The 13,385-nt window shown below is 44.8% G+C and overlaps 1 protein-coding gene across 1 annotated transcript in view; it reads left to right on the top strand.

Moving 5' to 3' along the window:
* Positions 1 to 13,385, top strand: part of LOC146191684 (cell adhesion molecule Dscam1-like) — a 396,722-nt gene that overhangs the window by 133,066 nt on the left and 250,271 nt on the right. The window contains exon 3 of the mRNA XM_084602201.1: positions 7,255 to 7,587. Within this exon, the coding sequence (XP_084458327.1) occupies positions 7,255 to 7,587 (333 nt within the window). The remainder of the gene's footprint in view (positions 1 to 7,254; positions 7,588 to 13,385) is intronic.

The following is a 13,385-nucleotide window of genomic DNA, read 5'->3' as shown; positions in this document are numbered from 1 at the left end:
GGCCTAAACAATTTCGCATCGAAATCACAGCGGACGGCGCTTTGGAAATAATCAGTTGCATAGTAGTGGAACTGCCTTACCATAGTTTCATTTCTGTCATAAATTATCTCGCAGTGAACGGAAGGCGTAATTTCGCCGATGCATTATCAGCGAAGCTACGTAGGTACGTACAGCACGAGATCGGATAAGCCGCCTCACATTGGCGCGGCGGCTGCTACAGAGCTGTCAGCAGAAACTCGCTCTGGTTACTTATCAACGATCCTCCGTAAAGATTATTTTTTTTTTGAGATTCCTTTATCTAAGCGCGTATTATATAAGTTCAACACTTCTTTTCATGTTCTTCTGACTGTGGCGAAAGAGAACCGCTGTGCCTGCGCTGATGGACTGCAGCTGCCGCGGCCATTGCCGCCAGCGCTTAGTGCGGTGGCTGGTTGGCTGATAGCGAGGGTTAATGTTTCTTTTTCACAATGCTATTTGGCATGTTTCACATAATATAATGACTAGCTACAACATTGTAGATGCACAGTAGTATAATGTTGCCTGCGGTACTTTTGTAGTTTATGTTGGGTGTATATTCTCAGCGAGTCTCTGGTGTCAAGATAACACATGTCCGCGTTGATCGCATTCGAATGGCAGCAAACAAATGTCATTCGATGGAAATGACATTAAATTTGCCGTGTGCCAGGAGTTAGTTAGTTAGTTAGTTAGTTAGTTAGTTAGTTAGTTAGTTAGTTAGTTAGTTAGTTAGTTAGTTAGTTAGTTAGTTAGTTAGTTAGTTAGTTAGTTAGTTAGTTAGTTAGTTAGTTAGTTAGTTAGTTAGTTAATTAGTTAGTTAGTTAGTGAATGAGTGAGTGAGTGAGGAAGGAGAGAAAGATAGAGAAGGTTGGAAGGAGGAAGCAAGTGTGCTAGCTACAGCTACCTAGATATATCTTGAATGCAAGCTAAAAACATTTCGTCAGGTATGAGATTTTAATATGTCTCGCAGGCATACAGTGCACCAAGATGATACGTGGCGAGGTTAGTGCAAGAAGGTTAGTCCAGGCTGATGCAGCACACAAAACACAGAATCACAACAGCATTAACCTTCTTCTAGCACTAAACGTTGCTACCATTTTGTCGTCTTCTGTGTCGCTGTTTCTGATCGGTGTCTTCTTTTACGTCCAGCGATGTAGGGCATATATGTCACAATATTATGCATATGTGGACTGCTCTCTCATAGGAGTCGAAATTAGTGGCACACACTAGACCCCCTGTCTTACAATGGGCATATGCAAATAAATAAGTAATGAAGATTGTCTTCACTTTCTGCGTGGAAGGGCGTAACCAAGTAATTTCGGCTTATGACGCAGCCGCTTATATTTTTTGCGTAATTGTTTTCTTTCACTAATCGAATCTAATCAAAGAAAAAAAGGGTAATAAACAATACCTCACAGAATTACATTAACTTCAAGCAGGGCGTTCCTTGTAATCGGTGCCCGTCCTATTTCAGCGATCAGATTAAAAACGCATTGCCTTCCTATTCTTCTTTGTCGCCTGACTCACTTTCAAAAAATTATGAGGGACTTTAGCGACTGAAGTAGTGATAGGCAAAAGCCTGAGTGCCGCATTCTGCTACGCAACTGGCACTAATTAGTAATTAATTATTGTTAACTAATTGAGGCAATCATATAATAATTAATTAGTAATTGGTCATTGCTTCACATATGGCCATATAAGGCACGCATTCGCGCATACTGTGGTGGTGCTCTGTGATTGGTCGATACCTCTGTGACGTCATCCCGCCTCAGCCAATCAGAGCCGCCGCAAAAGCGGGACACATTTTGTCTACGACAGCATGAGCCATTAAAGGCTTTCCCCTTAAAATATCCGGCACACTGTCTTGTGGCGTCCTGGAAAAGTACTGCTCTGCAGAACAAGAGGTAAGCATAATTGTAACTAAAAATAAAACGAAGGGATGGCATGAAACAAATCGATTGCAGTGACAGACGTGAGACCATTGGGAAGTAGACGATGAACATGTGCTGCGTCTCTTGCAGAAAAACAGTGATAAGCAGCGGAAGTTGTCGGAGAAAAATGGAGGCCAATGAACGACGACAAACGCACTAATCACTAATACTGCAAGCGGACGTAAAAGATGCGTCTATCAACTACTTACACATATCTTCTTGACCCTAAAGGACAAAGATAAATTGCAGTGCCCGAAAATTAATGAGAAACAAGTGCGTCCGCTACTAGAAATGCCAGTAGAATGCGTCCTCTTTCACAGACGGCGAAGCAAGCGGAAGCAATCAAGAGAGAAAAATTACGCCCAAAATAAGCACGCACACACCCCAAAAAAAGTTTCGCATCCTCACTTCGCGCGCTCTTCCTCAGTTATTATTACCGTGGCGACATATATATCTCCGTCGCCCAGATCACCTTAGCAAAGCGCCGGAGAGCTCCGCTGTGTACGTTGGCTTCTCCATTCAGCTTTGCTTTTCCGGCTCACAAATTTTCGGCCGTCAACTGAAGCTGGCGACCCTGCGAGGAAACGGCGGAAAGCTTGGAATGTAAGGATGGAGGGAGAACAGTAGGACGAGGGAGAGATAAGGATGGCAGGGAGAATCAAGTAGACGCACCCAATGGCGGGAACTGAAGCACACCAAACGCCGTGTGCACAACAGAGAGGGGAAGAGGAGAGGTGAGGGCTGCACACAATGAAATGGTTTGAGTAAAAAGCATAAATGGAAAGAAGAGCTACGAACAGAAATTCCCGAGCGGGGGCGATGAAAGGGAGAAAAAGAAGTCAGCTCCTTTCTATTGCGGCGCGCAAACAGCTTTGTGTCTCGCTCGCACCATAAAGAAAGCATAGAGAGAGAGGGAGAGGAAAAGAAGAGAGAAACAGAGCTGTGGCAAAAAATGCGCTTAGAAATGATACACGAAACAGGACACGCGCCAGTGAATGAACTGCGATCCGAGCGAAGGAAGCAGACGGAGGCTGAGAAGTAAAGAAAAAAAAAAGTTCAACCACCCGGTGGCTCCGAGTGCAGGAAAGGTGTCGGAGAGACGGAGGTACAAACGCGCGGGCTTTTCTCTCGAAAACCCGATCGCCATCGTCGTCATCATCATCGTCATCTCCATCGCCACATCCTGCTTTCACCGCACTTCTCCTCTTCTTTCCCAAAGAAAAAGGCGCAATAATAAAAGAGGGCGAAGCTCGATCGCAAGTTCGCTTCGTATATAACAGACTCCCTCTCTCCCCATCTAGCCAGGGTTACGTCCCCCGAGGCGTGTTTGTCTTGTTAGTTAAAACAGTTTCTCGCCGTGTTTGAATCGGCAGGGAATCAGAGGAAGAGAAGACCCCGAAGGGAAGGCACAGAAGGGGAGGTCTCCTCTTTTCCGTCGAGAATGGGGACGAGGAGAAAAAGAGCCCTTGATGAGGAGCCAAATGGGAGGCAGCCTCGGTTTGTGCTGCTGCAGCGCCTTTTGGATCGGCGGAGGTGTCGCTCGACGCGCTGTCCCACATGGCCCGTTCTCTGCTTGATCTGTTTTGCCTCTCTTGCTTCTCCTCCGTCTTTCGGTTCTTTTTCTTTATCATTATCATTCCTCTGAACCGTTTTTGCTGCCTGCCCGGTAGCCCATGTTGTCGCCTCGGCGGCGGAACCAGTAAACGAGGCAACTCTTACCAGATAACGCGAGTCTCGAGGAAGAAAGTACGCCGGTGTAAAAGATTAAGCTGTTACACCAGGGAAAGAGTGTCAGTGCCTCGGGCATCAAGCAACCTCCAATATCGTTTCGGGTGTATACTTTTAAAGAATGGCTCTCGAAAGCCTTAAACTGGGACTTTGAAGTCTCTTTCTTTTGATATACTTACTAATGACATTATGGTTTTCCACGCCTTCATGAAAAGATAAGAACATCCGTCGCTGCCACTGATAAAGAAGCTTTTTGTGGTGCTTGTACTCTAGCGAGCGGTAACTGTGATTTAAAGCTCACTTGAAAGGCATAATAAAAAAAGTAGGTGCACAGAAGGAGCATTGCTTGCTTTAAGCTTGAGATAGTGGTTAAAGAAATATTTGATTTGCTCCCTGAAAAACAGAAAAGGTAAGATAGAGCACTCTTTTAGCTTTGTACGCATCTTTTTAGCGATTACAGGGGCTAAAAATAAATCAGGAACGCGCGAAGTCTTGTGATATTGCACTTAGATGCATTCAGCACTTCAGTAGAAGTAATAAGTTATGTGTATATTTTAATAACGTGGATAGCCTTAGCACACATAATGTAATATATTCATATCATGCACTTCACCCACCAGGATAGATACCCCTAACAAAATGATCATGATGTTGTTCTTCTAAATATAACATCAATTACTGTGTGCCTACCCAAAATCATTCACCAAAGTGAAGTTCGAAAATCCTCAGAAGGAAGCCTAAGTTTGGAAGACGATTACGGTGACCTTTGTCCTATTTTAAATATTTAATATTTCTGCTGATGTCTATATTCTCGAAAGTATTGAGTACTGTAACATGAATTCATTACAGGTGCACATTGTTGAACTGCACTGAGAAATGAGACAATAGAGCCATTACATCGCTGACAGCTCTGTGGTTTCGATTGCGTCCTGAAAATTGTGCTGTGGGTTATACGCGCTCTGCGTGCTTGCCCATGCAAGTGCATGTGTACTTCTCCGTGGAACGCACACTGACAGAGTAACACGTGTCTGGCATACAAAACTCGTTTTGAGATTGAGAGCTCTGTCGAAATAAAGTTCTTAAACAACATTTGGGGAAAACAGAGCGGCGCATGTCGCGCAAATAAATGCCTACGTAAAACGTCTGACGCGCTGCAAGAACCCGGTCATTTATTTACTTAGCCGAGTGTTCCAGTCTGATGCCGCCCTGGTATTTCAGCCGAAAACTATTTATTTGTTTTTTGTTTTGTTTTCTTTTCTTTTATCCGTGAGTTTTGACAGCGCGGGGCAGAAAAAGGTAAAAAAGACTGCAAGTTTCATTCATAATTGATGGTTCTGGCTGGTATGCTGCTTCACACATCATTACTTCTGTAAGTTGGAAAAAGAAAACCAACAACGAGGAAAAGAAAAGGCGTTTACTGACATCTTTACATTTTGCTCCCTAAATTTCCAGTTTCATGCCCGGTGTGGGAAGCCCCATTTGCTTTCTAGAAAACCTTCGCCCCTCCCCCCTCCCCCCTCTCTACACACACACCCTCCCACATTCCTCACTTTTGCATTATTGCGTCTTAACTTTGGCACATGGCGAAATACCCGTATTTGCGTTCGTGTTATTCGTGAAAAGTTGCCATTTCAACTTGTAGCTCCATTTGTCCTCAATCATGAGAAAACAAAAAAAAAAATGCTGCGCCGTACGGTGCGTGTGGCTGGTTCTCATACCGTTCGAGGAGTTTTTTTTTTTTTTTCCCCACTAAAAACAATTTGCGCTCATTCATCTCCTACGAAGATTTAAAAGCAGTCAAGTTCCTTGACGGCGGGTTCTTGCAGAACTCCGCACAACCTGTCTTATAATGAGGTCCCACTTTATAACAGGTGCTATTTACTCTACTTTCAGTTTCAGCAATGCCCTCTTAAATCGCAAGATCATTGTTGAATTTAATTCCTTTCTATGAAATAAAAATGTCACTGTGACGCCACTTTAAGACAACATTTTGTAGTTACAATTGTTCGCGCTAGCTCGCAGCAGTTTCTACAGCAAGAAGTGCATTTTAAAACTGCCCTTATTCAAACTTTCTTTAGCTGAGTAAACTGATTTATCACTGGTTTATTAACTTAGCCACGTGAACATGATTCTACAGATGGAAGTTGTCATAAGAGCATAGTCATGATATTGCAAAATGGAGTACCGCGCTTCCAGGAAAAGGCAGAAGTGCATAGGAGAAAGCCACATGCCGTGTAATATCCCGGTTCTCAATTTTGCAGGCGCTGATTTCCAACTCGGCCCGAAATTTAATATGCACATTCCCATAAGCATTTTACTTACTTGTAGTTGGGGCCTCTTTTCAAAGCCGTTCCAGCCTTTTCGGCCCAGATGTGCAGATGCCTATGCGTTCGACGAACATTTATTATTCCTTTACAGGCAAATACCTTAGACCGCGTTCACTAATAGATCGGGCCGGGAAAGAAAGCTTGCACCCCCAAAGAATCACGGAGGAACCCACAAATTCCGTGCGGTGTTTTCGATACTTTCTTGAATCTCTTAGGCCGTACCATCTGAACTAGCGTATTAATACGCGATTGGGAGACGGAAAGTAGCTGAACAGGAAAACAGCTGCTTCGTGTCGCGCGCGAATCTCACCGACACCTAAGGGCACGGCAACAGCGGTTCGCAACCTTAACATAAAGTGAAGATCTATAAGGCCAGCAAAAATAAAAAAGACAGTTTTCAAGCAAGTAAATTTCACGGGGCCGAGGGTGTTTTCAAGGATGAAGCAGAACGCGCTTCGGGACCGGCCCTCCCCAAGTCTATCGAATTTGAATTATGGTAATGCATGTCCGCCGCATCATAAGCCTGCCACAACGTACATTAAAAAGAAAGGATACATGTACCAGTTTCGTGTTCCTGCCCACACCCGCCATCTATTTTTTTTTTTTTTCGGCGCTTCTCTTAGCTTCATCCTCCACGCCCTAATGCTTTCTAATGCACAAATTCGGCCTTGCGTGAGATTTGTTCCTTCCCACCTTTTCAAGGAGGCGAGCGTTGTCCCGGGAGGAATCGCGTCCCCGTGTCTCACTGACGTGTGCCTTTGTGCCTGCGCGCTTTCATACTTTTTCGCGAGCCCGACCCCATTCTTTTAAATCTTATTTTTCCTTTACCTGAAGAAACGTAGCACTTACCTCCACCTTGTTCATTCTTTTTCATCACCGCGAGCACCTTCTCACTGGAAGACTTTTCCAGGCTCCTTTGTTTCCTCTTCCTTCACTATGTTCAGTGAGAAGGAAATGACTGGGCTCCCTCGCATTCCGCAGACTCAGAATATTGAGCGTTACGGAAAAGGAAAGTCAACTGCGATAATAATTTGTGCCTAGCCCTCGCGGCCCCTTTTAGACCTCATTCTCAGGTGCTAGGTAATCACGTATATGTAAAAAATAGCCATTTGTGGTGGCGATGCTAAGAAGGTTTTATTCTGTTACAGCTTCACTTATGAACGGGTTGTCACATCTCTTGGATATCCTTTGACCCTCCTTTCATGTTTGTACGCTTCCTCTGGATCAGTGCTGTGTGTATCCCATTTTCGCAGGGGCGTCCACATCCGGTCAGGGACCCCGGTTCGTTCGGGAGCCGCCACCGCGGCTTCGCTTTCACAACAGCACAGGCGGGAGTCTCGAGTGTTCTGCACGTGGTCACCCGACTCCAGAGCTGCGCTGGCTGGCGCTGGACGACACCGGTGTAGCCCCGGGGTCTCCCGCACAGGACCTGCCGGGCCTGCGAAGGATACGCGCCGACGGATCGCTAGAGTTCCTGCCCTTTCGAGCGGACCAGTACAGACAGGATGTGCACTCGGCAACCTACCGCTGCCTGGCCTCTAACCGCATTGGCACTGTCGGCAGCAGGGACGTCCACGTGCGCGCAGGTGAGCTTGTTCGGAAATTATACAAAAAGAGATAGTTACCGCAGAGTACGGCTTTGTATTTGTGCGGAAGTCTTTAATGATGAGCTGATGAATCATTAATTTTGATAGTAAAGTACATGTAAAATGTACATCAATTGTCTATAGGTTGAAACTGCTAATTTTTACCTCCTAATTAACTTAGCAGACAAAATAGATGAAATCATATCTTGAGTGCTCCTCTTTATGAAGCAAGTCGAGCATATAAAAATTCTGTCACTCATAGTTTTTGTTGTGAAGATTTGTTGGTTCAGTATAAGATGATTACGCTATGCCAAGCGATATAATTATATCGCTTGGCATGCTTTGGTACGGTATGGTACAGTACGGTATGGCACGGTATGGTACGGTGTGTACAGTACGGTATATATATTGTGCCCAACGCCTAAACACGAGGCGTTAAAAGAATGATAAATGGAGGGTTTGGATTAGTTTTGATCAGCTGGGGCTCTTGAACGTGCAATGATACCATGCACATTACACGGGCTCCTAACATTAGGCCTCCATTTAACGCGCCCCATGGCCAGAATCGAACCCGCGTCTCCGGGTGATCGGTAGAAAGTTCTGACCACTGAGCCACAGTAGCGGGCAGTCAAGGAAATAAGGAAATCTGCTAACAATAAATTACTGTCTTGTCCTAGAGGAACAGTGTGCTGCGCTAACGAACGGAGGGACTATTCATCGGGGCACTTAGACTGCATAAGAATATGAACCAGACACAAAGGTGAATTGTATATACTGTAATAAAATTGTATTTATTTTTATGCCTCCCAGTAATTTCACCCGTCCGAAGTGGAATAATGCATGACTGTGATGAATGACGAAAAGAAGCAGGATCAGATAGAATGGTATAGCGGTATTTCTGAAATTCCTCGTAGAAACTCGACAGCATACATCCAAGTGCGGTCGTAGGGCTACGAAGGAAAGCCCGTCGGATGGCGACCGGTGCACGTTTTCTCGCAGTTTTTTTTTCTTTTATCTGAAATTTGCCAGTAAAAATTTCTCGCTGTACCACGAGGCTTATAGGACTGCTTTGTGCCAACCATAACGTTCGTAGCCACTGCCACGTCGAGCCCAGGTCATGATGTTCATAAAGCTTGCATGGATAGAAGTTGGAATGTATCCTAAAATACCACCGAAAATATCTGTAACACTTATAACGGCAGACCTAAGATATGGGCCCGTATCTATCCGCAGACCAAGTAATTCTCTCTTAAAAAAAAAAAAAAAGAAAGACATGCTCTCATATTTAGAATATGAAGATGGACTAGAAAAAGGAGAGAAGGAGTCAAATCCATGCGACTGTAGTCCGTGTTAACATTTCTTCAGCGATGTAAAGGCGCGACGTGGGTTCCAACAAGCGACATTTATACTTGCAAGCTTCTGACTCCAAGTTGGGAGCCAATTAACACGGAAAATGCTTAAAATTCTTGACTAAACGCGAGCAGATCCTTGAACGTGCGCAGCTACATAGGTTATATATGTAATTTGCAGAGTGCGATGTGATTTGCTGTTCCAACAAACCAAAATTTTACATACTCAGCGCTAAGAAGCCAAACACTGAGCACAGTTATCTCTGATGAATGATAAGGTTATAGTGCGAATACACTGGGTTTTTACATGTTAAATGTTTGAACTCGATGTAATTTTTATTTACAAGGAACTTTCCTGTTACAGGATTTTTGAGGCTAGGCCTCGTGCGCTGAGAGTTTAAACTTTGCATGTAGCGTAATCTCGATGCCGCCGAGTCAAATGGCGGAGGTTTAACCGTTGTCTCCGCGATCAGCTCTAGTGCAATGGTGCTCTTGATTGCGGTGGCCAAGTGTTTAACCCTACTCGCGACGCCATCTGGAATCCGCTGCATCAAATGACTGATGTTCAACTCTACATAACCCTATTTATAGCAAGCGAAAACACCCCCGCGCTGGCTCAGTGGTTAAGACGCAGGGCAATTATCCCCGAGTACTAGGGTTCGAAGCAAACCGGTTAAAATCCGTTCCTTTGGTATATTTTTGGTGTCAAAGCACTACTAGAGTTCACGGTCAGTAATCGCTCAGTTATGGTCTACATTACTCTCTCTGTTGGTTAGTTAACTTGAAAGACCCGTCGAGGAAACACCTGCGTTGGAGCCGCTATAACGGAATTAGTTTTAATTACCCACGGTAGTTCCCGTGGTGCTGTCCTTACGAAGCAGCTCAGCCAAGCAGAATGACGGCATAAACAAACAAGAAAGATAGGACAACTCTCTTGGTCTGGGGCAGTGAGGGTATGAGTGCTTCCGCACTAACAGTATGCAATATTTGATACTTCTTTTTCCTACATTAGCAGCACTCAGAGTTCAGTTGCTTGAAGCTGTTGGATCTCGCTAACATATAGTTCCATTTGTTAACTGAAGTCAATAAATTTTCACTGTAAGTTCTATATTGTAACATTTTAATTACTAATCTTCAATTTCACTGCGCTTCAAACATAAACCAGTGATGCTTCCATTTCGAAAAAAAAATAGAACTGTCGGAATTAAACCTGATTTCGCTATAAGTGGATCAACTAACTGTATCAATTCGGCGTACGCTTCCTTTCAATGAGCAATTCGAAAAGTTTTAGTTAGCATTGCCTAAATGGGCCCTGCAATGCATTTTGGGAACGTAGTATTCACAGAAATTTTAGAATGCAAGGCTTAGAAGAACTCTGGCATGTCTCACTTTGACTCCAGGAATTTATTAGGCTCCGTTCGCTAAGCATGATAGTCAGTGTTCGTGTATCATTAATCGAGTTCACGTTGCTGAGTTTCCGAAACGAGTACGTGTCCGCGTCGCCTTACAGGTTTGTTATTGTCCAATACGTGGTTACTTCTAATAGGGTTTGCATTTATAGCGTGCTAATATATAATTATACTTGTATACATAATTATGCTTGTAGTTCATGTGGAATTAGCAAGTATAACCATAATAAAAGGAATTAGGACTGGGATTGATTTATGTCATAACATTGCGATCTGGTCATTATAGCCTCTGCAACACGAACATGTTATCTTGGTTATCCTGCTTTACCTTTTAATTGCTTGTGTCAATAAGCAACTTCACCATGTGTTTATATTAGCATGCAGTTCCTTAAATAAACGGCTTCTCCCAAACGCTGTTGCTGAGTCCACATCGGTAATTACAGCGGCGACGAGGTACGCTATAACTAGTTCGGTAAGCCGGGTGAAGCCGGACGTTACTATCAACATGAATTTCGGCAGTCGAACACGTGAGTGCAACCTAGATGGAAGATCTTCGAAGGAATGCATCAAACCTATCGATCTTTGTTGCGCCGTTAACAAGGCGACGGATTAACTCCGACAGAAGGACAGTTTTGCCGAGCTGCATGGAGCGATGCAACGTACTACCTAATTGCAATCCGCATAATGTCGAGTACCAATTTACTGTCGACGCTGTCAGTTACAGCGTCAGCCCTTAGTCATCAGGACTGTACTCTCGGTATGTCTTTTTACCTTGTGCGGTGAACTTGTAGGCCACCGCTAGCTACACCACCCTCCCGCAAGCTAGCTGATATCTGCTGTTTTCGTGAAAAGCAGTCTCCATTGGAAGTAATGTTTAGAGGCTACCTTATTGTCGGGCTGATGCACACTGTATTTCAGCAACGGGTGCTGGCAGAAAAAACTACAAGGGCTCAACGCTGCTGAACCAAATATTGAGCGAAACCATTAGCTGCGGGTGACGGAGCGTTCTTCTACTTCTCTTTTACTTCTTCCTCAGCCCACATATAAAGCCCCGCTTTAACCGACCCATATGAACGTGCCTTAGTGGCCTATAGGGGTAACGTGAATGCCAGAGTCCTAGCAGGTTGATTCTGACATAACCGTCCCATGTGAAACGAGAGACCCAAGTTGGCAGCTACTGCCAGCCCGTGTGTCGCGTGGGGTGTGATGTCACAGCGTCACATGGGTAAGACGTAACTGCGGCCGGGTCACACGAAGGCTTGAAAGTGCGAGTAGTATTGCTTTCGCAAAACATTTATGGAGGACACTTAAACTCCGTCTTTAATTGTATGACGCGGTAGCGTAGTCTGCCAGCCCACATATCTTTACAATTCCACATATATAACATACCAGCCCGGCTCTAACCAAGCCGTATGAACTTACCTAGCGTTTTAAATATTTGGCCTTTATTGAAGGTGTGACGGCTCCATTTTGCGGTTGAGACGAAACTCCTTTGGCTTCAGGACTTTTGACCAAGGCTGTACCTACGTGGAACAAGGGCAACGTAAATACTACGCTCCTGGCAGGCCGATTCTGATACCAGCCTTCCATGAGGTTTGGTTTGGTTTGTAGCGTTTAACGTCTCAAAGCGACTTAAGCTGTTGAGACGCCGTAGTGGAGAACTCCGGAAATTTCGACCACTTAGGGTTCTTTAACGTGCGCTGACATCGCACAGCACACCGACGCCACTCCGTTTTTCCTCCATCGAAGCGTAGCTGATGGCGATCGGATTCGAACCATTCCACATGAAAGGAGAGGCCCGAGATGGTAGTGGCTGCAAACCATAATACCAGGCAACCCTACGTCCAGTAAGTGCTCGGTCATGTCAGCTGCCAGCCACCGCCTGTCAGTGCCACGTTCGTGGTTTTTCGCTCACTACCTCAACGACGACGCCTTATTTTCGGTAAATGGGCATTTAAAGCTACCGCATCAGTAAACTTAACTTCAACTGCACACTTCAAGCTCGCAGGAGCAGAAATAGCCGCCGCTAAAGAGCATCTGCTGATCAAAAAGCATCAGCAAAGAGATGCATAAATGACAGCATAAGTGCGCATGCAATGTAAGAAAAGAATAGTAGTGATTAAACGCGGTTTGACCAACTCTGACGAGTGATAGGTCTGTTTTGCTTACTTTTCCTAGTACCGCATGCTCAGGTGACGTCATCTCTAGTCTATCCCAAGATCCTGGCCTTATTGAGAATCTCTCATCTTTCAAAGCCAAATGTCATTAGTCACCTCCAAATGGTTAGTTATTCAGGTGGTCGTGCAGCTGCCATTCAAAGTATAACAGAATGGGCGACACTTGTCAATAGGCTAGCTCAGTTTGAACTTGGCTCAGGTTCAACGTCACCAGGGCAAAATAGACTAGTTCCCGGGCTTCCATCTAGAGGAGTAGGGCTACCGATCTTTATAAAATGGAAGCAGAAGCGCGACTCGAGGGAGAACCCGATGAAATTTCGGACCAAAGGTGTTTCCGCTCTGAAGGCGTGCACGATGCCCAGGATTAGAAGTTCATGAACGTGGTATGCTGCACCTATTCTAAGGTAGGAAATTTAGCTGAGGTGCGTCGAACGAATAATATTGTGCAGTGCCACTTGTACGCCACACCCACTCCATCACATGCTGAGTACTGCAAACTACCCTGTATCAGCCACGCGACGAGCGATTGTCCCAAGTTTGTTGTTCGTGTGAACATCAGAAGCGAGAATGTATAAAATGAAAAAGACGCGGGAGCAACTTGGTAATTTATAAGTCGCAAAGGTTATGATGAACTGGAAGTAGCGAGAAGCAACCATTTCGAACAATCCGTTGCACAACTCGTCACCTGGGCTAAAGTCGTGAGTCTCCACCTTGTGGGAAAAGCCATTGTGACTCTAGAAATCAAATATCTGTTACTAGTGACGCCAGCCATCAACGTGTCTTTTCACTAGAGCCAACGGACAAGAGAAGGTCGTGTCGAAATATGCGGACATTTTTGCCGAGCCATTACCCGGAGGTATGAA

The sequence above is a fragment of the Amblyomma maculatum genome, chromosome 4 (assembly GCF_055883805.1).
Source record: "Amblyomma maculatum isolate TAMU_Amacu chromosome 4, ASM5588380v1, whole genome shotgun sequence".
Lineage (NCBI taxonomy): Eukaryota > Metazoa > Arthropoda > Arachnida > Ixodida > Ixodidae > Amblyomma > Amblyomma maculatum.
This window is presented reverse-complemented; position numbering and strand designations above follow the sequence as displayed.